The sequence below is a fragment of the Balearica regulorum genome, chromosome 3, assembly GCF_011004875.1.
Source record: "Balearica regulorum gibbericeps isolate bBalReg1 chromosome 3, bBalReg1.pri, whole genome shotgun sequence".
Taxonomy (NCBI): domain Eukaryota; kingdom Metazoa; phylum Chordata; class Aves; order Gruiformes; family Gruidae; genus Balearica; species Balearica regulorum.
This window is the reverse complement of record NC_046186.1, coordinates 85,983,283-86,009,823: the sequence shown is the minus strand read 5'-3', so window position 1 is coordinate 86,009,823 and position 26,541 is coordinate 85,983,283. Positions and strand designations below refer to the sequence as shown.

The following is a 26,541-nucleotide window of genomic DNA, read 5'->3' as shown; positions in this document are numbered from 1 at the left end:
TAAAAGTTACCTGTAAAACAGCAACAACATCCCAACCCTGAATTAGTTCCTTTAAAGCATTACAAATCCTTATAAGTTAATGGCCACATTTTACGTGCGCAATATCTGTGGTTCCTTTTGTATGACTACACTATGCTGACATTAAATTCTGGCACCTTTCCATTTATCACACTACTCCCATGTCTGCTGCACATTTACATGAATATTATTAGCATAATAAATATAACTGAACTGTAATTGAAGGTGAATAAAACTGTTCATGGCATTAGCTATGATTAAGCAAACATGTATTTACATTTGTTCTATGATCTTCCAGTTGGTGAAGTCATTAATTCACATTCATCAACACAATTACATATTTCTGTGATCAACAAAATTCTAAAGTACTTCAGAGAAGCACATCAGTGATAATCACTAGAGGCTGATATCTTCTGCCATTCAAAAAAAAATAAAAATGGAGCTCATGAAGAAATCACAAGAAAAGTTGTTGTCCCTCTTTTTATTCCCTTCACCAAGGTAACTTACTTAATCCTACATTATTTTAGCAGATGTTACTGCTTTATTGAGCAGATGATTAAGTTTTGGATGAGAAAATTCAACTAGAACAGGCCAAAATATCCCCTTTAACCCTAACTAGTGTCCTTGCTCCCAAATTTAACAGAGGCATCATGAATTCATAAAGTTTAAATCCAGAAGAGACCTTGAGATCTTCTACTTTCACCTCCTCTATGCTACAGATCGTTAAATATCAGCCATTTATCACTATAATGAGCCCAACAACTTTGTTCTAAAGCATAACTTGTGGAAAGGTATCAAGTTTTAATCTGCAGACACCAAGAGATGGAGAATCCATCATGTCTGTTCCAAAGGTTAATTGCTCACATTGTTAAAATTTAAGCCTCCTATTTGAATTTGTGTGGCTCAGTTTCCATTCAGCTGTTGTTGGAATGTCTTCACTGATTTAGAGTAATAGTTGGCATGTTCTCCTACTGTACCTGAGTTACCTCTCCATTTTTTTCTCTTGTTAATTAAAGCAAATTGAACTCTCTGCCTCCTACTGCAACACTTCAGGCCTCAAAAATAATGTTTGTGATTCTTTTTCACATTTTTCAGCTTTTCAGTATCTTTAAAGAATCCTGATGCCATGTTTCTGTGCTATACCATAATAAGTAAATTGGTACTCTGCTCAAATAATGAATTTCAGTCTATTTGTTAAACTCACTTTTCACTAGACCATATGATCAATCTCTTTGTATTGTTCTTTAGCTGTCGATCTGCAGATCAGCTTTTCTATTACTTGACCCAAGGCTAATGACAGGCTCATTGGTCAAAGCTTTCTCGAATTGCTGTGCATGGAATCTCTGCTCCATGGAGATTATATAGTTGAAAGGAAAGGAGAAATTATATTTTATATTTTTTGCGGTTATCTAAAGGATTGACACCAATCAGGCCTGTTTCAAGAATATCAAAATCAATTTGAAAAAGAAGATAAAGACCATAGTCTTCACCCACACTTGGGAAAATCAGCTGAACAGCAGTTTTGAAATGCATAGGGAAGACAACGATTTAGTATTAAATTAATTTACTAAAAATAATGCATACAAGTGTCTCTGCATGAAATAGCTAGTTTTTCAGGGAAAGTGGTGTTTCAAGATATGCTACCTAACTTTCTAACATAAGCAATGCAAGTGCTCAAAGTTCTACCATTTCTGCTGTGAGGAGCATAAAAGTTTCTGGGTACTCCTGCTCAACAGCAATGAATATTTCTTTCCATTAGAATAAGGAAGAGAGTTTGGCAGAGAAAAGCAGCAGGGATTCCTGAAAAGGGGAGGGATAGCTTGTGAGTGCATTTTTGCTAGTTCCAACAGTAATTCTCCAGGAAAATATTTTCCTTGTGTGTGAAGGTACTCAGTGGTTGATCAGATACTGTATCTTGGTCAGAGTTACGGTGTATTTGATATATTGCTTCCAGCTGAATGGCAGTGTTTCCTGTTGATTAATTTTTCCAGTCTGTGTCATCTAAGCTGGTATGACATGAGGCTATATTCTCATTTCCCAATTAATAACAGTGGTTTAAGGTTTATAAAAGATACTAACATCCATCCTTGGAATTGAAAAGGTAAGAACAGAAAGCTGTGTTTTGTTCTCTTGCAATCACCCATGAAGAAACTCATGTTATAATGAAAATACGAATAACGGTTCCAAATAAGGAACCGTTGCTTTCAGTACTGGCTGATTCTGTTGTCTTCAATGTTTAAACTGAAAAAAAATGTACAGTACAATTTTCAGAAACAATGTGATGACTGAGTGGACTGACAAACAAAAGTGGAGAAGATAGGAACTGCATTAGAAGATAAGCAAAGTCTAAAAGGGAAATTTAATATTAAATTGATGAATAACAGGAAGTCCTTGCATTAGTAAGTCTACAGTAGCATTAACTGCATGAAAAGCATTTTCTTTTCTGTCTCCCTCACTGATATTGTGGAAAGTATTGGATATAGAATATGGCAGAGTTAATGTTTATTCAGAAGTCAAACCTCCCAACTCTCCTCTTCTTATTACATAATCATATTAGTCTCAAGTATTGGAAATTCTCAGACCAGTACAAAGTTAATGATACTCTGTACAAGTGCAAATAACAGCTACAGCAAGCTCATTGCAGGATTGGCAGCTCATTTTAAAAAACCAATCATTTTCAATCTTAATCTCAAAAACCATCAGAAGTCTATGAAATTCTATGCTAGTTTTAAAATTCTGACCATGCTGTTTGACAGGTCATAACAAATACGCCAAAGCTACAGCAGAAGACAAACAGCAAAAGGCGATAGATCTTCTTTCCTTCCTCTGCCGGGTTGCCAGTCACTCTTTTTGGTAGTCTCATTCAAAGAACAATTGTCCCCAAGTAAAATGATGATTCAGAATAGCCCAAAGAAAACACTGTAGATCTAAAATGGCCTTAGTTGTCCTTAAAGAGGCTCTGGCACATAAGAGACTTTGGTTTTGACTCTAATTTTGGTCCAGATCAATCCCAGCCATATTAAAAAAAAAAAAAAAAAAAAAAAAAAAATCAGTGTCTGAAGCTGCCTTCTTTTCATGAACTAAGCTACCTATCCTTTGCTATTTCATTGTTTTAAAAATTCCCTTAAGCCTGGCTGTGTTTGCGGGTGAATGAGGATAGAGCTGCTTGAGTTCAGAGCGGCTGAACTCCTCTCTGACTGGTATGGGGTTGGGCAAGTCAACCCTTCATTAATTTTAGCAATGTGAAAATTTCTCCCATGAAAATGGTGTTGAAGGGATGATATCAAGTTTACATTTACATGAGCTCACTCTCTTTTCTACTGACTTCACTCTTCACTTTGCTTTTGACATATTATTGCCCCAGAAGCAGTATCACACTCCTTGCTATAAATTGCATTTGCTCTTCTATGTCACTAACAATAACTGAAATGACCAAGTGATAATTTTTGATATGATATTTCCTATGCGCTATTTATTGATTTGTATGTTAGACTCTGGAAAATGACAACAGGGCAGTGGGTTTGTAATCACTGTCACTTCATGTTTGTAACACTAACAAGATGCTGCAGCATAGGGATGAACTCCTATGGAAGGTTATTTCTTTAAAATAAGCAGTTTATATTACAACTGAATTTCACAGGGTTATGTTGCAAAACCTGGTTTTACTGATCTTACATTGGGTTTACAATGTTGGTGTTTAGGATTCAAGCTGTCCTAAGAGCTGTGTTTATACATCCAACGGAGGTATGATGTCAGGAGGTACAAGTATATATCACCACGTATTTTACTTAGCATGAAACAGGTGCCACAGAGGCATCAATATGCATCTGCCACCTGAGCATGTACCACAGTCCCACACAGGTTTGTACAGCCAAGATGAACTTCATCTCACCTAAATTAGGCATCTAAAAGTTAATCATTCAAGTAACCTTATATGCCAGTCAATAATAATAAACTTTCAGAGAGTGATTCATCTTACTGGTCTTAGATGCTTAACTTTAAAATATGTTATTTCGGTGAGATGAATCACACCTGCAGCTAGTACAGCTATTTGTACACGTGCCAGGTATGTGAGAGCTCAGATGTCGTGGTACATGCTGCAGCCAACTTCCAAATGTAGCACAGATGTTTTCACAGCATCTCGTCACCTCCCAGGATTGTCCATTTGGGTCCCCTCCCTGTTGCAAACGCTTGTGCTTGCTTCAGTGAACCATGGTTGAGCCAAACACTTTTCTCAGTCCAGAATATTCTCAGATTCTTGCAACTTTTCCATTTAGCCTACTTTATGATTTAAAGTTGACATCCCAATATGGACTAGATTATATAGCTAAGATTACAAATTCTGCAAGATTAAGCCCTAATATTGAACTCTTGCCATTAGAGTTGTGTATCTTTTTTCTTACATATTGCATTATCAACAGATATAGATCTATATTAAAAGCCTTGTTTTAATGCCAAGTGGTTGGGAAAAGATGAAAGGTTTCTTCTGTCTGTAAATTCTCCCTTGGCCTACAGATATACACTGCAGCTATATATAGATACAGTGAATAATCACTTGGCTTTCATCTGCCTTTAAGGCTAAAGAACAGCAAAGAGAACATGCAAGAAAACAAATGCCAGGAGAGGGCTGTAAAAATCCAAATAAAAAAGCTGAAGCCAGGTAGCCAGAGGGTTTTTTGGGTTCTGTTCTGTGTTGGGTTTTTTTTTTTTTTTTTTCTTTCAGAGGACTGCAATCTGGCTGTCTACCATGCCCTTTGAAATAATAAGTTTTACAAAGTTCAAAACAGGCAGCATCTGATTTCTGAAACAAATGTATTGAGTACAGACAAAAGCTTCTCTTTTTTTTTTTCTGCTCACTCTCTGCTTGTCAGGAAAGATGGGAAGGAGCCTGTGAGTTGAAAGGCAAGCTAGCAGAAGATAAAGGAAGAAGAGAGAAAATGAGTGAAAGCAACATACAAATGAATGAAAAAATGGGAAATGAAATAGGTCTCTTAAATGCCTTAAAACACTCTTTTACCACCCCACAATGTTCTCATTGCAAAAGCCCTAACATTTGTGATGGTATCGTTAGAACTGGGAGTCATGGTTTGTGGTTTATATTTCTACACAATGTTAGAGAGTAGCAGAGACTGACTCCTCAGCTCTACCATGAGTGACACTTGATGCTCTGATGTCCTGAAACATTTCAAATTCCTAAATGCAGCAAAGGAACCTTTGAAGGCAGTCCCAGACATCTGCAGACTTTCCAGTTGTGAATTATTATTTCCATAGCTGGCTTTTAAGGTTTTTCTTGTACGTATGTAAGCATATATCTACAGACATATACATGTCGGCCACCTGAAAATTTACAGCCACTGCATTCTTCCATCCTCTGTAAACTGTGCATAACAGACAATACATTAAAAGGACTGTTGAAGAAGTGATCTAGGAAGTCCTAGGGAGTTTCAAGGACTGTTTTTATCGTACAGGACAGGGGACCTTGTATTCCAGATACTTGTTCTACTGTTTCAGTCCCATGAGCTCAGCTATATATATATTTAGTACTTTTAGTTGAGATGATACACTTCCAGTAAGCCACACACATACACATACAAAAATGCAAATACTGGGTTGTGGTTTCTCCTTTCATGCAACTGTAAAAGTAAAGGCAAAATGCTTTTTGCAGCATTCCATTAATATGCATGCATGTTTGATGAGCAGGGTCTAGTCCAAATATAAAATAGTGCAAACATGAAGCGTTGCAAAGCAGATGTCTGGGTTTCTTAAATGTTTCAGCTTTTGAAGTGCATGAAATGTTAGAAAAGGATTGGCTAATGAATTAATTAGATTATCAAAACCATAGATGCATTAGTTCTAGACTGTGTTAGGTAAAACAGGTGCTGGACTAGAATTAGAAGTCAGGGTTCTGTTTCCAGCTTTGCTTTTGACCTGATGATACAATAACACAGCATTTCTTTTTGTTGTGCCTTATATGAATAGTGACACTGCATGGAAGACAAATGGAACTCTGCTCATGAAGTATTCAAGATCACTTGAATAATGTTAGCAATTTGACAATATTAATAGTGTGACCACTATCAAATAAAGCATTGAAGAGACTGCATATTTATGTATCTATTTAATTTTGCTATGAAAAATCCCAAATGAGGAACTCTGAGATATGATCTTTGTAAAATGTAATTTATGGGTTCTCTTTCTCTTATTTTCTAGAAATCCAAAAGACATCTAGAGGGACTATTTTTGACAGGTGCTATAGTGAAAAACTACTTAGAAACTCTGAGCATATGGAATCTGCCAATGGACAGTATGTACTACTCACTGAATTATATTTCTCCCCTGTTCCTTCTTACTAGCTTTTCTCTCCTTTCATTTCGCAGGGATAAAAAAGGTACGCAATTTAAGATTTTCCTTTAAAGGCAGCAGATAGAGATGTCTTCTTCTCAGTGAGGTGTACCATAAATTTGGCCCAGCCATGTCTTATTGTTAGACTTTCACCATGCAGCAACTGGTCCTAAACCAACCCATGACTGTGTATTGACATAATATTTTTACAGACAGTCTGTCATACACAGGTTAATCTCTTTTATGGACAAGGAAAGCTAAAAAATTATGCCTTCCCTAAAGCCCATGCTAAAGTACTAGTGGTCTGTTACTGGAAATTTTGGAAGGTCGTGCTCTATTAATCCAACTTTTAGGGGAAAAAACATAATTGATTTGAGAAAGGTGTCTGCCCCTGCTGTTTTTTTGCAATGAGAAAAAACCCCAGAATACCAATGATGAAGAAACAGACTGAGCTAGCTTTTTGAAGTAGGTTTCAATTATCTATTAAATCATGGAATTTGATGGATTAGAAAACATAGATTGTAAATAAAGTTAACATCGATAAGAATAGTTACTTTAATCAGTGTTTTATTTTTCTCACCCATGACTTTCTCTATTCCTAACCCTTGTGTTACAGCAGTAGTTAATCAAATAAAATTGCTGTGACAAGCCCATAATTTGTACATAGATATGCACTTTGAAAGACATCAAACCTACCTCCACTACCCATGTTTTCAGTCTCAGTCTGCAAGGAATCACACCGTCAGCCTAGCCCTTTTAATAGCACTATATGTATAAGAGAGGGAAAAATCCTCAGGTATTGTTTGCCAAGACACATTTCCGTGAAAATTCTATTGCTTCCACAGCTGACATTTTTATTTTTTTTCATCTAAACTAAGAATAGATCTAAATGGAATGTTTTAACTGGGCCCTTGTGAAGGCTGTCACACATCAGCACATATGTAGGTCAGCTAGTAAAGCAAACAAACCAGAGGTCTTCCTGTGAGGAAGACTGATGTTTGGTCTGGCAAGGTGTTCTAGGCCCAAAGCCATGCTGAGAACAAAATCACCATGATACATTCCGGGACAGGTTGGGTTTGGAGACAGACCCTAACACAGCTGGGGATCAGTACAACACCCTGACTGAAAGCAGCTAGGGCTATAGACAAGCAGCTTGGGCATTCCTGTACCGTTTTCACACAACATACACTGGAGACAAAGGTATAAAAACAGGTGTGAAGTTTGGTATCATACTTGCTCCTGACAAGTATCATACTTGCGGCTGACAAAAAGGTGTTCACTTGCACCACAAGTTTGCCTGGCCCATGATGCTGCCGGTCACTTTGTGAGGATGGAACTATTAGAGGCACCTCTGAGCACCGTGGGGAAGCGCCTTAGAAGAAACTATTGCCATAATAGGAGTTTGCATTGGCAGGATATCTGGAGAAGTCTAAATATCGGTTCAGCGCCTTCTACCTCTCCCTGGAGCAGGGTGCAGAGGAGGTCTGTCGGAACGTGGCTCCCCAGATGGAAGCGCTGCTGAAGGCAGCCGTACCGAGCCAAAACGCACGGAGGGTTTTAAGGAAGAGGAGGAGACAGCCACATCCCAGTCATGACCAGGCTGCTCACCGCGGCAGCTGAGAGGGCGAGGTGAGGTGTTTGTTGAGAAGGAACCATGCGGCATCCGCACAGGCGTTGTGTGACGGTCAGAACGCGCTCGCAGGGTTTATGCCGCCGGGAGCAACGCCCTGACCGCCCGGCGGCGGCAGGGACAAGACAGCGGCAGGGACAGCGGCAGGGACAGCGCCCACCCAGGGCAGCCAAGGGCGAAGCCACCCGAGGGCGCGCCCTCCGTGGGCGGGAAGGCGGAGGGGGCTCCTCCTCCTCCTCCTGCCCTCAGTAGCGGTCTGTGATGGGGCTAGGAGCGAACGGAGAGGCTTAGTCCTGCTCCGGCCGGCCCCCGGCGGGCTATGAGCGGCGAGCCATGCACTCGGGGAACAGCACGGGCACGACGAGCCGCCCGGAGTCCGCGGCGGCGGAGCAGGAGGTGCCGGGTGAGCGGCCTCTCTTCAGCGCCGGCACCTACGAGCTGCTGGCGCTGCTCGTCGCCACCATCGGCATGCTGGGCTTGTGCAACAACTTGCTAGTGCTGGTGCTCTACTACAAGTTCAAGCGGCTCCGCACCCCCACCAACCTCTTTCTCGTCAACATCAGCCTCAGCGACCTGCTGGTGTCCGTCTTCGGCGTGAGCCTTACCTTCATGTCCTGCCTGAGGAGCCGCTGGGTGTGGGACGCCGCCGGCTGCGTCTGGGACGGCTTCAGCAACAGCCTGTTCGGTGGGTGACGGGGCCACGGTCGCCTCACGTCCCCTCCTGTCCTGCTGGGTCTCTCCTCTCGGCTGCCCTCTCTCTCCTTGCCCGCCTTCCCTGGGGGTCCCGCGCCTCACCTGTCCCCTTCCCCACCTGTCCCCAACCGTCACGTACACCCGCCTCAACCGTCACCTCCCCACCCTCCCTCAAGCGACCGCCGCGTCCCTCGCAGCGTCGTCCCGTTTCAGTTAGCCCGCTCGCCCTCTCTCCTTCCCTGGCGGGGTGCGCGGCTGTCTGGCGGGGCGGGAGGAGGCGCTTTCCCTGCCGGGGGAGCCGGGGCTCGGCGGGCGTTCGTGGGGCGGTGCGGTGGGCGAGGAGCCGGGACTGGGGGTCCCTCTCCCGGCGGCGCCGCACGGCGGAGTGCTGGTAAAAAAGTGGACAGTGCGGAGAAAAACGATCCGGAGCAAACAGTAAATTCATCGGGAATCTGTTTCTCGGCCTCCTGCACTTGCCAATGTGACGAGAAACTTAAGGGAAAAGACAGCAGTGTTGTTAAAAGGGGTGTCCGAATTGTCCGAGCGTTGCGCAGACTTCATGAGTATAAAAGACTGTGTTTTATATGAGGAAACGCTGCGATCTGCGGATAAGGAGCGCGTATGGCTCAGTCTGCAGGGTGAGCAGTGTCGCGCCTCGGTGGAGCAGGTGGAGACCTGGCTGCGTCCTGTAGCAGTCAGCGCTCCCCTGCCCGGGGGGCGCAGCCTCCCCGCTGTCCGGACTTGTCTATAAAGCTCCCCGACGTGTGGCAATGCCTTGAATTTCTTTATCCGCACGTGAAATTCAAATACTATCTTTCAGGCATAACAGTGTCACAGTTGGTATTTGGCAAACAGGTGATTGTTGTGAAGTGGGATTTTTAGCACTGCAGAAGGAGTACTTCAACTACTTCCACTTCTAAAAACTGTAAGCTCTGTACTGTTTTCTTCCTTGAAATTCATACATAACCTTTACAGAAGTCTGCAAAAGAACAGAATGCAGTCTAGCTATGTACGTGCAGGCTGTTGAAAGAAATGTAGCTTTGTGTTTACTGGCAAAGGATGCTGTAAAAGAACAGGATTGTGTTTCTAATGGTGAAAGTAAGTGTTTGGCTAATAACTTACCAAACTTAAAGCTCAAGTCAGATCCTCTTTTCTGGCAGAAATGTATAAATGAGAGGTAGATCACTGTGCATACACACACACACAATGTGTGCACTGAAAATTTGCCTCAATAAGGCAAATACAGTCTTGCGTAAGCTTTGCAGCCTTTCTGCCTAAATCTTTATTTCACATGGTGCTGCGCCTTTGGTGGGCTGCTGAGAGGAAGGTGCGTGATTCCTCATGATTGATTTGACTGCTGCTGTGTAGTACAGTAAAAATCTGGGGTCTTGGAAGCTGTGGTGGATGCAGGATGTAGTTAGACATTTGTCTAAGGTTTGATATTGGATGATTTCTGCGGTGCACAGCTCTTGGGTATTTGTTTCCTGGTGTTATCAGGGAAAGTACTAAAGAACCCAGCTAAAATAAGGCTGGCTGTATTACTCAGCCAGTTCAAATACTTGAGAAATTCAAGCATCTGTCAACTAGGTTCTGCTAGGCAGCTAAACACTAAACTTGAACAGAAGTGTAGTATAGTTCTATTCCTATCTTTATCCCTTATATATTATACTTACTATTTTTGATGAAAACATTTTGCATATAGGGTCAATAACCAAAATGTGTAGTAGGGGTAATATAAAAACCAGACTATAATCCCATTTTACCATCTTCCAAAGATGGAACAAATAGAAACAGTGAGACATAAATTGCAAGCAAAATGCTTGATCACACGTGATTTTTTCCACTTCTCTTTTTTTTTTGAGTTGTGATACATAATTTGTCACTATAAATGTGTTCAATGTTGATGCTTTCCTGTATCCCTGTATTAAATAAACTTGTTCCTAAGGAAATGTAGGCAAATTCATGGACCTTATCTAAAGAGTGATTTGGCCAGCATCACTGGCTGCCAAAATTTCATCTTCCTGTGCTTGGTCATACCATTTTCCTCTGCCATACTATGTTTCAGTGGGAAGAATTTTTTTTAATAATGTGTTAGAAAAGTGTGTGTTTGTGTGTAGTCTGTCATATGGAAGTAGAGAGAAAATGCACAACTTAATATTCAGGAATATCTGATGCCTGAATTACTTTGTTCAGCTGCTACATAAAATAATACAAAGTATTTAATTTGGCTATTATAATTTGATGCTAACCTAATAAAGTTATGTCTAATCTTAAGCTTTACTTTTGTACGTAGTATTGTTTTCATGTTCTCAGCTGGAAAGAAAAAGATTGTTCTTTTCTGTTTTCACAATTTAATTAAAGTTAATTCTCAACAAATTTTAAAAATCAGATTCTTTCAAATTAGTAATCAAGAATAATTTTGCAAATCATGATCATGCAGCTTTATTTTATTTATCTGTCACACATGTTGTTAGGAGGTTTTTGCTCATGCTGTTTTAAAAGCCAAAATCAAAGTATTTCTGTTTTCCTCTTAAGAATGTCAATATGATTAAATACATAGGTGGGATATGTGCTTTAAATAAACTGTAGTGTCTGCATTTTCAGACATTTTTGTTATGTAATGATTACAACTCCCCCCCCAGCAACAACAAGAGCCCTCTCTATATTCCTAGGAATTCTGGATTGGAGAATCTGAAAATTTCCTGTGTAAAAGTACTCTCATTTTTATCAGCTAGTCTAGAAGTTTGGAGGTATGTGAGATCCAGAACTTAGATGCTGTAAGCAGACTTCCACGTTCTGAAATCTTTCTGTTGAAAAAGCAGCAGAACTACAGATTGTCTGTCTAGGGATAAATTGCTATTTTTTGTCTTCCTTGCAATAGTCTCTTTTTGTATTATCATAACTTTATTGTTAGGCAAGCCCATATAGTAATATTTGCTGCTACTGTTGCATTGTACAGCTCAGGACTTGCTGTTTGTGCTACTGCTGGCTATTTTTTTGGGGACGTAAAAGCTTTTCATTGAGAGTTCAGAACGTGCAGAGATCTGCTTCTAGAGTGCAACACTGATGATTTTGTCTGCTGAACATCTGTCCTTGTCACATGAGTAACAATCCAAATTTTCTTTTACTTATTCTGAAGTCAAGATACAGTTTAGGTACATATGTCCTCACAACAGAGGCCATGAAAAGAACTTCTCTTTGCTATTACAAAGCCATTCTCAGCACTGCGGAAAATAATGTAGATCTGATGACTAACTGACAAGTCTTAGTCTAAGCTTTGACGTGGTTGTCTCTCTTAGATGGTAATCCCCACTTAATGTAGTTATACTAAGTTCCAGTATTTATTTTTTAACAAGTCGTGTATCCTGGTGGAGTATGATAGCTACTTCAATTAAATGATGTATTTAAACTGTGAGGGTCACCTTTTTATGGAGGTGTGCAATCAACGCTCTGCTGGTCCCACTGGCCCTGCCACCCTCTCATTATGTAAATGCTCGTAACTCCCTGTCAGTAGTCAACCAAGCTGCAAGTAGTAGAGATCTGCGTAATCCCTTTATCCAATTCAGTAATACACTCATACCTGGGAGGTTTACTGTCTATCACTGAGAGCATAAGTTTTTTGAGTGTAATTGCTAGAGAAGACACCTGGTAGCTAAACAGAGCCAAATGTCTTTGTTAACAGACACGGATACCCTCTTACCTGGAGCAAGAATTTGTTTAATTGTGGAACACTGACTCAGGGCAGAATTATCTTTATGTGCTTCTGCTGGCTTTTCACAAACAGACAAACAAGATTTGTTTATGTGACAGCGACTGTTGCAGGACTTGATGTGTGCAAGAGAAGTTTGTATCCTGCCCATCTGCAGGCAGTGGATGCCTGCTCTAACACCTTCCATCCATGAGATCAGGCCCTGAGAGTTCAGAACTAAGCTAGTCTGATCATGTGGAACTTACATATGTACCTCACAAGCATAAAGTACTTCATCTGCAAGTAATGGCAACTAAACCATCTGCCAGTAGTGTTGTTCTAACACTTTCTGCTATGCTTAATTAAGCAAGGGAAGAAAGCAGTGGAAAGACCTGATCGATGACAAGAATGGTCTTGAGGAAGAGGAACCAAAATTGTCTGAGGCAATCTCTTGACTGAAGATTGCATAGTAAGGGTATACTCTGGGGAAGGTTTTATATTATTAAACTGTAACTTTTTGTGATTGAAAGGCTATCGTTACTAAAGTATGATTAGAGATCTCTGTCTTTTCAAACTGTAAGCTGTTTTTGTAAGGGTAAAAAAACCCAAACAAACACTGGCAACTTGTAATGTCAAATTAATTGAAAGTATTATGACTCTTTTGGATCATTCACTGTTGGTATACAGCAGCTAGATTTTGATGAGCTACCAAGTAAACGTTGAGATCCAGGTGCATACTCCCTTCTAGTAATGTGAACTGGAGGATGGGAAAATGTGTAAGAAGTTTGGTAGACTGTACGTTCCTATGAAAAGCTGTAGAGTGTTCAGCTAAGGGAGAATGTCTTTGCTGAGAGAGAAGGGATACAATTATGAAAGGTTATTTTATTTATTTTTTTAAGGCAAGCTGATTTTCCCCTTCCCCCCCACCAGTACTGAAGTAAGGATTAATTGCCAGAGACTCTCCTGTGGACCTGGCTTCAGTTACAGCCTATTTTAAAACAAAGCAAAAACATATATGTGTATATAATTGTTAGCTACTTCATCTAAGGCTCTGCTCTGCACATTGGAAGAATGATGCCCTGTGCCACCCTCTTGCATTACCAATGTATGCACTGATTTAATCTCACTAAAAGCATTTTCTGTGGTTACTCGGCAGACATTTTTAGGATCTTGTGTTACAGACAGCTGGAGACTCAATCAGCATGCTTTCAGCTTTAGCAATTTTTTTTTTTTTTAAGTGAATTAATCATTTGCAGGATTGAACGTGGAAGAGGTGATTAATTCCAGTGTAGTTTTATAGGAGAGGTGTATATAAAATATACTAGAAGTCTACTGTGTCTGGGAGAAGTGATTTTCATCTACCTAAATTTGTTTGCAGATGCTAAAACTTGTTGAAAAATTAGAAGTAATAGATAGCTGTCACCGAAAACATATTATAACACCTAATTGTTCAATTCAAATACTTTAGTTATATATTAAGTAATGCAAAACTACAGAGTGCAGTAGCACCTTGTCTTGCCGTGGACAAAAAGTTGCTTTTACTCAATTACTGCTGCTTAGCTTTTCAAATGTGAAGGAGGTGAGGAGGCATTGTGAAAGAGTGGCTTTCACCTCTGATTAGGTGTGCAAAATAGTAATTCAGCATTTGAATATAGGTCAGGGATTAACTGATATGGAAAATAATATGCCCTTTGATTGAAGTCTTGATCTGTCTCAGAGATGACTCTCACTTGCTGCATTATGCAGTATGTGCTCTGTAGAGATGCTCAGTCTTCAGGAATACGTATCTGATACCTCTGTCCAAATTGCAAGCCATGCTTGGGGAGGGGGGCAAACAATGCGAGTAAGTTTTAGGTTGCATGGAGAGGGCTGGAGCAAACAGAGTTGTTAGAACAAGTTGAAACTAACACTGTTGTTCTGAGGGGCACTGCATTATTTTCTTCTAATTAGGGATTATAAAGGCAAAATACACACATTGTATGGGACAATACACTGCAGATGTGGTTTGCACTCTTCTCCCTGATGATTGACACTGCATTGTGAAGTATTTCATCATGTATCAAAACTAATATGACTCCTGGAAAAAAACAGAGTACAGAAGAAAATAAATATCACATAAGACATAATCAAACCTACACAGAATGCAGTATTTCACTAGGAAAACAATAAGAGAGAGAGGCAAAACCAAGAATTTTATTTAAAAAAAACACCCCAAACAATAAGAAATAGCTTGTCATCCCTCACTGATTCTGAGTGGCTGGTTACTGGAGAAGACCTGCGACATAGAAACTGCATGCTACTGGCTTAAACAAAAGACACTTACGCTACATTTGACCTACACAGTTTAAATGAGAATGACCCCATTCATGCTAGGATAATTGCCCAGATTTAAATCAGAGCTAAAACTAGCATCTGTAGTTCCTAAGCACAAGGAGTAGGAATATTCTCTGAGATGAAAATCTATAGATCAGGCAAGCATTATTTGTAAACACTGAGTAGTCATCTTTCTGAAAGAGTTAGGAAGATTGATTTAGTAGTAGAGTAAATCAGCCCTCAGAATTGGGCCTTAGTCTTGAATCAAAATACATAAATCTCAAGTATTTCAAGAAATTTTAAGCATAATGTAATTTGTTTCAGATAAAAACTAAAAATTGTTTTGAAATGCATATTTTTGCTAAGAGAGTCAAAGTAATGAATTCTTATGTTTACCTCTCCCTTGCTTGAAGAAAAGTACAGGTTCTTGTTTCAGGGACTAATATCCAAACAATAACCATAATGACTTTCTGTAACAGACTTTTTTTTAAATCAGCACATATTTCTTCATATTAAAATATGGAGCTCACTCAGAACGAAATCTAAATCATTTCCAGAAAAGCTTGGGGGGTGTGGAGGAAACAAAATCCAGTGCTTTCCTTTGTGCTACATGGAAAATGAAGGGAGCCATCCACATATGTAAATCACATACGAGGTAGTTGGAAGCAGTGCAAGAACGTGGATGATATGGATACGTAGTGGGCTAAAAAATGTGAGGCTCTTCTAGGTGAGGACTGCCACCAAAGTGTATGGCATTATGCAAAGCACTGCATTTCTGTGGGGACGGCACAAGAAGCCTTGCATCTGTGTGCTCTTGGCAAATCTCTGCCAGGATTTGGCTTAAATCAAGCAACACCGTTATGGTCTGTGGTTACAATGGATACTATATCCTGCTGCTTTCCAGACAACCAAAAGCAATCCAAAATCAATGTATTTTGTTTGGTGGGGGTGAGAGGGAGTAGATGGAGTCCTCTGTAGCTTAAAATTGCTTGGAGCCAAAGATTTGTGATTGCTTCATAGGGTCTGTAATAGGCCGATTCATTGAAAGAATTGGCACTAGAAAGAGGCATATAAAGTAGTGACAGAGATATCTCAATCAGTGTATATATTAGATGCTTCAGGTTTCATTATCCTTGGACAAATGGCCTGTATTCTCACTTCTTTAGTGGTAGCTGTGACTTGAGATCCTTTGTGGTCATAGACTTGCCTTCCAATTTAGTTTCTGAGCACAGAAAGAAGAAAATTAGTAGCTGTACTTGCTACTGCCATGTATTCCTATCCTTTCCCACTAAAATGTGTGATATGAAAGAAAGTGTTCATAGGCAGCAGAAATGAAAAATAGCAGAGCTGGAGGAATATAGAGGGCAAGCCAGGCTTGGGTAAGTGGGGAGATATGACAGCAATGCCTTTGGAAACAGTCTTTAGAGACTCTTTGAAAAAGTGACAAATGTTCTACTTATGTGAGATTTTTTGCATGCGTGTGTGTCTATTCTAGATAACACTATGTGTAGGGTCTCTTTCTTTTCCTGCTGTATCAGCTAAAAATTTGGGAATCAGCTCCTGCTGCCCTACAAGGGTATTGTGCTATGCAGAAAGTGCCATCTGAGTGCAATGGGGGAATTGTGGCATCAAGCCAGACTTGTTACATACCTGAAGGATATTCCATCTGCTTAACATGTGAAATAACCAGGACCTTGCATTGCAAAGAGATGATCACACTAGAGTGCCACATATGAAAGAGAATCTGGGAAGTCTGCTGACTTAGCCAGCATAAAGCTAAATATCAGATGTATGCAACCATTCATCATGAGATAACACTGGGGACGAAGCACAACCACCACCCTCCCCCTCCTCCCCTGCCTCAGAGAGCTTTAACCTCACAGGATATGGAGTCTCATAAATTGCTTAATTTCATAGCATGATGCCATCAATACTAGGGATAGTTACCACGTGTCGCCAGGAACATGCTTACCAGGCGTCTGTGCTTTATTTAACATATGAATAGTTAAAGAACATTACACCTGCTCTTTAGTGTTAAAAGTTCTTGGATCATTTTGAAGCTTGACATCACAGCTAGAGTAAACATAGAGAAATTAATGTTAAGAATTGATTCGTACTGGGGAAAAAACCCCTAACTCTATCTGAAACCAGTTTTACACTTCTGCTAGTTATCTTGCAGAACAAAACACATCAGTCTGGAGGATTAGTTTTTGTAGAAATTATTTTGATAAACCAGCTTTGGCTTCAAGGGCAAACTGATAAGCATGTACGTAACAAGCTTATTTGCTAGTTATTATTGATTAAAAACTGTTTTCTTTTAAAAACTATTTTCTTTAAAGATGGAAAGTCTGATTAAAAACTGACTTCTAGACCTCTGCAAATAAGTCTACTAGGGGCAGGAATTTATTAGAAGCAGGCCCTTTAAGAAGTGAGCCCTTAAATCCATTTGTGGATGACTTGAAAATGAACAACTTCTTACTGAATCCTTTTTAACTATGCATCTAGATAAATCTTGTGAAAAGCTCTGGCTTACTTCATGAAAACTGTGACTTTACATGTAGGTTTAATAATTATGTTGTAGATACATCTTCAGATGTCATAATTTTTTTGCTATGTTGTAATTGGCATTAATAGGTTAATAGAGCGGATTTAACAGAATCCTAGATTACCACAAGGAAAAAAGTGACTAACTTAAAATGATCTCAAAAGGAAATGTAACTCTTTCATTTGTTAATCATAACCAAGAGCTGTAAAGTTCCAGCAATACTCTCTAGGATGTTGAATGCTGCTTGAAACCATCCCTTGACATCAGAGCTAATCTCCAACTGAATTAATTTCACCTACCAAAAATGTATAAATTCTCCCTTCCCCACTTCTCATTTAATTAGAATTTCCTCATTTTCAAAGGAATTTTCCATCCTTGGGATCAGTGCAGAGAAGGTACAGATAATTACCCAAATAAGATATAAGTAACTAATTAAGTATTTTTTTTATTTTTTCTTTTGTAGGAATGTGGTTGTAACCTGACAGTGCTATTGGCACATGGTAAAAATGGTAGACTGTCAAAATGTATGTTGCACACTGACTGTGGCATGTTGAGTTTGAGCAGACTTTTTCAAGATTTTTGCTACTGTGAGTGTTAATAGTTCATATCATCAAGTGTGGAGGTGGCAGGCATATTCCAGCTCTCACCAGTTAGGGTTGTATGAGCCCCCGGGGCATTTTCTGTTTTCATGGCTTTGCAGCTTCATAATGGAATTTCTTGCCATAAAGTCCTCACACAGAATAGATGAAATTCCCAGTTGTTGGGAAACTCAAATTACACAGAAGGTTTCCAGTCGTTGCTGGAGATCACTCACAGATATGAAAGTCAGTTCGTACCTCAGTGATCTATCCATGAGGCTATTCTGATTATACAAGCTAATCTGTACTGCTTCTTTTGCAAAGTTTTTGTTAGAAATATCAAATGGGCTTTGGTTGCATTTTGATGCAGAATGGAAAAGATGCATAATGAGGGGAAAATTGTTTTCGGTTCTAGTCTTACCCTTGCCTGTACTGAAGTCCTATTAAGAAACAAAGACATCTTCACACCCACACACAACCCTCAGTGCAAAACTGGACCTTATGCTCCACTGACCTTTAGTGGAACAGAAGCTCCTAAGTAATTTGGACAGTTTTGAAGGTTCTACCTATTGAGAACGTTTTTATACTTTAGTGTTAAGAATAAAAGAAATAGTTGAAACTTTAAGAAGTTGGCAAACTGTTGCCAAGAATTGCAGTCATTATTTCTATCAAAAGCAAGAGCTCCCCAGTTTGTGGTATAACTGAGAGTTGTACAGCTGCTTGTATTTGAGGGCTTAAACAATTTGTGGTAATAACGTTTGAAACCTTGAAATCACAGGCTTAACCTTCAGATTACACAGACTTCATGCATTAAAGTCAAAATTTTATCATGTACAGATTTTTGCAAAACTTATTTCTCTTTGAAAAAAGGCATCAAATTTTACAATACATTAATAAAGATATTAATATCAAGTACATGAACAGTTCTAAAAAAGATCTACTAGATTCTTATGGAGTAATGACTCAATTTAAGTCATGAGAGTTACTTTGTGGAATTTCTATATTAAAAAGATGGACAATCAGATTTACAGCTCTAACGAAGTTATTTGTATTCTATGAGAGTATAGTAGTATTCATACACTTTTTTTTGGTACTTTTTTTTTTTTTTTAACAGTAAAGGAGGGGAGACCCAAAATAGCAGCACAATCTTAAAGAGATTCCTGTGAATTAAATTACTCCTGAAATACTGATGATGCTATCCAGAAGTTGTTCCTCTGGCTGTTTCTGTTCCACTCGGCAATGTCTGAATGCTGAGAGATGCTGTCTGTAGTTCCATTCAACTCATTCAGTAAAAGTAGTTATTGGAAATCCCTCATCTGAGAGTTAAAAGGTGCTTATCTGCCCTTTTAAAAGCATGTTTACTTAAATGTGATGCACACTTGCAAGGTAGCTTTCACCTGTTGAACGCATTGGAATTTTGTTTTCTTATGAATTCCTCTGTCATGTAGTCCACTGTAGAAATTACAACAACAACCAAACCCAAATTACTCTTAAATGGCATTATCTACAGCACCCTCCACCAGAATTAATGTGTTTTTTCCCCCCTAGTTATGGTCTTTATAATACACACTTTAAAACTCATGTCCTTAGGGCAGATCTCAATATTCCGGTTCTTACAGGTATTTCTGCATGTCATCTACCACAAACATACAGGCAGCCTTGGCTCCACAGCACACAGGGGGACTTTTTTTGGACAAAATTCCCTACATTTGGTCTCATTCTGCAAGGACATTTTGTTTCAAATTTCTATTTTTATGGTTAACTACTTCACCCTCTGCTCTCACAGCTATGCCCTTGTTACAGTAAAGATCCTGCATCAGAGAGGAATTTACTGTAACATGATGTGACCTGCATTTCTCACCTCACGCCTAGAAGCTACCAGACACTTTCTGAATACCCATAGAACAGGGATTTATATTTCAGTACATACTGACCAATGGGCTAACCAATCTCCCTTTTATGGTTTGGGTAGAAAACTCAAGTATCCATTTAAAGAGCACTGATTTCATACTGAAAGGGGCTTGAGATAAAACTATTCAAAGATCTATGTATAAGCACAAAGTTTTAGAGACACTGAGCTTCCAATGACTTCCTTGAAAATGTCAAGGTCTCAGTAAATTATTGCTTCTGAACACCTCTACTTTCAACCAAGCATGTGTGCTTTTGATTACTTTGTCATGGCCAGAATTCAGTACTCGTGTATAAAAACTGATGGGAAATATTAAGAGTACACAGGGACATTAGTCATTGAATACCATTGTAGATACCTTTATCTATGCACCTGGTTTCTGTGAGCTTTTACTGGGAGAGCAGGAAGGTGGTAAAGAGCAAGGGGTTAATTTAGGAGTTGACTCATCCTAACAAGCTGTTCTTTCTATTTACACAAAGCCTTAGTGCACTAGGTGACTGAGTGATGTGTATTTCTTCTATAAACATGTCTGTGGATGATTTTAATAACCACCAGGTAAAATTTTGTAATTCTTAGTCATTGGGCACAGAGAAATGGGAGGTGAGTTTCTTGCCTTTACCTTGTGTTCAGGAAGTAGATTGCATTTGATTGTATAAAGCATTTACTTGAGCTAGTGTACGTGTAGAATTATTTTCTGTAATTATTTTCTAATTCCTGCTAAGATCTTGCTTAGATCCACATTCTTCAATCTATTTTCAGCATGTTAGGTTCTGAAAAAGGGCACGAAGGACTTCCTATCAACTTCATTTAAAAAAACCACCCAACCAACCAAACCTTAAGTGTTGCAGAAGTCCTCTGGTCCACACTTGTTAGTCCAATTTATCTTTCAAGCCATAGGAACAAAATTTCTATAGGAATGACTTCCACAAGAAGAAAACTCATGAAACTATACGAAGTAACTGTGAAAGTAGTCTGCGTTGCTTTCTGCATGTCCAGCAATATGTACTTCTTTGTGATGAAGGTTTAAAGATAACACTGGCAAAAAATGTACATAAAAAAAAAAGTTCATTGTTTCATTTCAGAACCATGACAAAATTGTGGCATGTTTTCCTTTAGAGTAGGAAATCCTTCCTGTTAATCAAGAAAGCTTTCTAAAGTCATCACCTGTAAAAAGGGATCCTCTGACAGTGGCAGGATATAAAGTAACTTTCTTACAGAGATCTTAAAGCATATCCTTCTGTGACATACTTCAGTAATAATATACTGGGTTTGCTGATGAATGCCTTGACACAGAGGCTATGTGTTTAGATTGTGTTATTCTTAGTTGTTTTCCTAAAATCCATGTTGCTGGCATTTGAGCATGCTGTTGTTAATTTGTCTTCCTGAAATGCTTATCCTTTTTTCAAAGTGAGATCAGGTATCTGTGATATCCAGCAGAAACCTTCAAAGGATATAATGGCTATTCTCTCTTTGGTAGTGAAATCTGCATGTTTAACCTTCTCACAGCTGTATAAGTGCATGGTATGCCAAATATGAATGTACTTGAAGAAATGAAATGCTGTGTATATGCATGACAAAATACCTGTGCTTCTTATTAGATAAAATATACATGCATTTATTAGACACAGATATTTGTATAACTTCACAGAGTGCTGTGTAATATGCCCTTTTGTGTTGTTTAAGAGGCTGTGTATATGAGCTTGATGACTGAATTGTAACAGATTTCGGGTGACTGACAGATGCATAATGAGCAGATTGATTCTTGCTCATTAAATTTCACAGACCATTGAAATGGAAATCCTTACATTCAAATCAAGACAGAATTGCCTTGACTTTATTAAGTTATAAAAGTGTCTGGATAGAATAATGCTGAGAGTGGAAAATAATCTGATTTCTGTCAAAACACGTTATTAAGTGTGTAGTGGGGTTGAGGTCGATAGAAAAGAAAAAAAAGTGCACAAATAATTGAAAGGAAGATTATGACATTTTTATGCTAGCAAGCAACAAGATAGGAGAGGCCGCTCAATATAACCCAATGTCTTCTAGGTGACACTCCTTCAGCAGTGTAAAACTTTGCTTTCCCGGTTGTTCTTTGGAATGGAAAGACACAGGAAATCTTGAAAGAAGTTGGAATTCCTCTAGTCATTTTGTTCACATTAAAGGTGTATTTCTGTGGTGTCAGTTGTTGAAGGCTTTGACTTCAGTCTCAACTCTGAATGCCCTAGGTTTCTCACACACTTTGTTATTGCTAATTATATAATTTTTATATAGGAGTTTTTTCTTTAAAAAATCTCCAAAAACCAAAACCCCCAAACCTAGTGCCCCCCACCCCCCAAAAAAACCCCAACAAAACACCACCACCAAACCAAACAAAAAACCCCACAACAATTGCCAACAAAAGAAAAAAAAAAAAACCCTTGCAGCATGATCTCTCACTTAATGAAGTAATGTTTAGGAAAAAGTATTAGCTTATTATTTTTTTTTCTCCTGTCCTACTTGGCCATCCTGCACCATGGGTCAGATTCCAGCACCCTACCCTGAGTAGTTCTGAAGTTAGTGATACTGTTTTAGTTACTAGTGAGTGAGTAGTGGGGTGTCACCCAAAAAGCTTATTGGTATTAGATTCATAATATGAGCTAGCTAATTTTGAGTTAATTGTTTCCTTTGCTGGCAGGTTATGGAGAGAACTGTAGTTCAATTTGCAATGTTTGTAAATAATTTAATTGATTTTCTTTTCTTTTTCTTACAGGAATTGTTTCAATTATGACTCTCACTGTTCTTGCCTATGAACGCTACATTCGAGTAGTCCACGCGAAAGTGATTGACTTCTCTTGGTCTTGGCGGGCTATCACATACATCTGGCTCTATTCATTAGCCTGGACTGGAGCACCTCTTCTGGGCTGGAACAGATACACACTGGAAATTCATGGATTAGGTTGCTCAGTGGACTGGAAGTCGAAAGACCCCAATGATACCTCCTTTGTGCTCCTTTTTTTCCTTAGCTGTCTAGTAGCACCTGTTGGAATCATGGCCTATTGCTATGGCCATATTCTATATGCAGTAAGAATGGTAAGTTCATTCAAATAAAAGACTTCTCTTAATGTGATATTTTCAGTGAAAGTTGCTGATGTCATATATTAAGCTTGGATCAGAGCCTAAATTTGCAGTCTTGCTTCCTATTCAACCTTTTGAATGTTTAATGTTCATCCAGGTCAGGGACCACTAGAAAGGATGTAAGGTTGGAGGAGAATCAACCTAGAGCTACCAAGATCTATTTGTTGTGTAGTTTTACTGGGAGGCAGGTTAAGGAATTGCTCATGTTCACAAATCCACATCAGATTCTCCCTTGAAACAAGGGGAAAAGAAGACTGTTTGCAGTTCTCCTGACTAAGGAACTCCCTCTCTTCTCTTTGCAAGTCTTGAGAAGATAACTGTACAACTCTTCCAAGTGGAGATTAAGCCCTGTTAAACCCATTTTCCATGTTAAGGCAACGCATTTTAATTCAGATCTTTCGTGTCAGAAAGCGTTCATGTTTCATATTCTGTGGGTAATTAGTCTGGGCCCATTCAAGTTTGTGGTTAACAGTATTGGCACAACTGATAACTGTTATGAAGAACACTCACATACATGTCCTGTCTTTTCCTCATTTTATGACTTGCTCAGATGACACTGGGAACCTGTTGCCTAGTATTCTGCTTTAAATAGAGATTTCATCATTTCAGGGTAACAAACTAAGTGGCAGAGCAGTAGAGGGAAATCTGTTCATGAAATTTTCTTCTCTCTAAAGAATGCTGATGAGACAAATCTACAGCATTGTCGAACTAGTTAGACAAAGGACCACTAAATGTGAACTGAACTTGCTTATGCCAATGGATGAGATCATGTTGGTTTTCTAAAATACTTATAATGATGTGCTGCATGTTTTGTCACATCACTGGATTTGTTGCTTTCCGGTAGACTTGCTATTCTATTTCTCCTTAGGTAATATTTTTACATTTAATAGAAGCAGTAAAAGTCTGTGAAGCATGATGTAAACTTCCAGAAAAATTATGGTTCACAAGATAAGGTGTGTAGTGTCTGAGCGTAAAACTAAATTGGCAAATTACTTATTTATAAATAAATATAGAACTATTCAGTTTCAAGTAAAACATAGAGCTATTTTACTTTACCATTTTATCTCTTTCTTCTGCAGCTTCGCTGTGTGGAAGATTTCCAGACTGTTCAAGTCATCAAACTTCTAAAATATGAAAAGAAGGTGGCTAAAATGTGTTTCTTAATGATCTCCACGTTCCTTATTTGTTGGATGCCCTATGCAGTGGTCTCCCTCCTGGTAACATATGGCTATAGCAACCTTGTAACTCCAACAGTAGCTATCGTCCCATCTTTCTTTGCCAAGTCAAGCACTGCTTATAATCCAGTCATCTATATCTTCATGAGTAGAAAGGTAGGTACATTAAAGACTTTCTTATTTGAATAATTAGTAGCCTGTGCCATGGGTGTGGAGGTTAGATCTGATTTGCTTTAATCTGTAAAGCCTAGATTTTTTTATTTTTATTTTTTTTAATTTGAACAGTTAGGATAAATGGTAAAGATCTAGTAGAATTAAAATCCCTGGTGATGCTTAAAATACTACCCTATCAGAAATTGGATTTTAAATTTCTGAATTTGCACCTGAGCACTCACATGAAAGGGAGGGGAAGGAGTGTCAAAATTTAAGTCTCTAGTTCTGACAATTTACCCCTGAAATAGATAACTAGAAAACCTCATCGAATCACTCCCTTACCACAACAGAACTCCATCAGACAAAATCCAGAATATCTGGTGTCTGGTTTTTTAGGAAGAAAAAAACTTGCCTCTGACTCTTCCATTATGGCAACACAAGGATTGAACAACTCGGCATAGTTTTTCAAATAAGTATGGTCACAAAAAACCTATAAGTGACAGCCTGTTTAGGATTTTAGACTGGGTTTTGCTAAGCAAATATGTCAGTAAGATGTTTCAATAATGTTAAAATACCAAGGAGTGAAACAATTGTCCATACTCCAGTTCTGCCTAAGCCTAAATGTTTTAGGAACATGCATATTTCTGAGAATATTCTTCCCTTGCTAGATCAATTTTGTGATTTTTGAATACTCAAAGATGGGAACAATACCTATAGCACACATTGAAGCCTAGTCCTCTTGTTCTTTGCAGATTGTGGATTGCAGATCTTGCTGCTGGTGAAATACAAAATTGCATTTCGGTGCCCTCTGCTGGCTAGGTGATCCTATACAGCTCATTGGTGCAGGGAAAAAAGTACCCACTAAAAAGCCACCATCTTTGTTACAGCACCGAAACTAACTTGGAACAAGGTGGAGATATGCAGAAATTTGTTATTTTGAGTCATTTTCTATACTACTGTTTTCACTGGATCGTACATGACATGGAACACTTAGGAAGTTGTAACTTCATTCTATTTATTTTCTCTTGCAGTTTCGACGATGCCTTTTGCAGCTCCTGTGTTTTCGCCTGATGAGGTTCCAGAGGACTGTGAAAGAGACACCAGCAACAGGGAATGATAAACAAATACGACCAATAGTTATGTCTCAGAAAACAGGGGACAGGCCAAAGAAGAAAGTGACTTTCAGCTCTTCCTCTATCATTTTTATTATCACCAGTGATGACACTCAGCAAATAGATGACAACAGTAAACACAATGGGACAACAGTAAATGTCATCCAAGTAAAGCCACTATAGGCAAGAGCTAAAAAGACACGAGAATGAGATGGACTTAAGCCAGTAGACTGTTTAGGTTGGAGACTAGTTTCAGTGGTGGTGTCTGTGGGCTGCCAAAGGAAACCACATTCTTAAGCTGTGAAATACTGAAGGGATTCTGCATCTGAAGCTCTGCAGGCAGTTCAGTTTTGGTCACAGTACTGAAATATCTGCATCTGTGCTGATGGCTGTCTTTACTCTGAATTTTTGTAAAGCATATTGTAGGATTGCCATTCAGGAGAACTTGGTCAGGCTGGAGGAATGCACTGACGGAAATGTTACAAAGTTGAGCAAGGGCAAGTGCAAAGTCCTGCACTTGGGAAGGAAGGAAGGAAGAATGATACTGCAGCACTGAACGCTGGACCCTGGCTCCCTGGGACGCAGCTCAGTGGAAAAGGACATGGGGTCCTGTTGCTCAACGAAGCAGGCATGAACCTGCAGTGTGCCCTGGCAGCAAGGAAGGGCACCGGTGTCCCAGGCTGTACTGACAAGATCAGAGCCAGTAGTGTGAAGTGATTATGCCCTCGACTCAGCCCTCGTTAGACCACATCTAGATACTGCATCCAATTTTGGGACCCCAATATGAGAAAGACACCTGTAAACTGGGGTGAGTTCAGTGGAGTCCCCCAAGACTGTCAGAAGTTGGAGTACTTGGCCTGTGAGGAGAGGTTGGAGGAGCTCCACTTGACCATCCTGGAGATGAGACATCTTCAGGGGAACGTAATAGTGGCTTTCCAATAGAGATGGGGAGGTTTTCAAGAAGATAGAGCCAGACCCTTCAGGGTGATGTGTATTGGAAAGATCTGAAACAATGAGCATGAAAGATCTGAAACAAGAGAGATTTGGATGGGATTTAAAAAAAAGCTTTTTTACCCTGAGGGCAGCCAAGCAGTGGAACAAATCAGACTAGAGACTTCCTGAGTTCCTACCAGCTTGAGTCATCCTGTGATCCCTGAACTGCTAGCACTCCCAGCACACACAGTTACCAGGGAAGAGGGAGGAATATCTGAAGTTGGCTACAGTTTAGTTGGTCTGAATTGGCGCTTTGCAGGGTGGGGAGTGGGAAGAGC

General features: G+C 39.4%; 1 protein-coding gene across 1 annotated transcript; it reads left to right on the top strand.

Moving 5' to 3' along the window:
• Positions 1–8,218: 8,218 nt before the first annotated feature.
• On the top strand, positions 8,219–26,324 carry OPN3 (opsin 3). The gene is made up of 4 exons (XM_075748794.1): positions 8,219–8,675; positions 22,466–22,785; positions 23,910–24,161; positions 25,190–26,324. Exons 1-4 carry the CDS (start codon positions 8,324–8,326, stop codon positions 25,451–25,453), a joined length of 1,188 nt encoding a protein of 395 aa, XP_075604909.1. The 5' UTR covers positions 8,219–8,323; the 3' UTR covers positions 25,454–26,324.
• The last annotated feature ends 217 nt before the right edge of the window (positions 26,325–26,541 follow it).

Bases quoted from the DNA above. Each gene is read 5' to 3' on its own strand.
- OPN3 (XM_075748794.1), top strand. From the start codon at position 8,324: ATGCACTCGGGGAACAGCACGGGCACGACGAGCCGCCCGGAGTCCGCG. The intron at 8,676-22,465 runs GTGGGTGACGGG...TTTTTCTTACAG, and splicing joins CTTCAGCAACAGCCTGTTCG to GAATTGTTTCAATTATGACT. The intron at 24,162-25,189 runs GTAGGTACATTA...TTTCTCTTGCAG, and splicing joins ATATCTTCATGAGTAGAAAG to TTTCGACGATGCCTTTTGCA.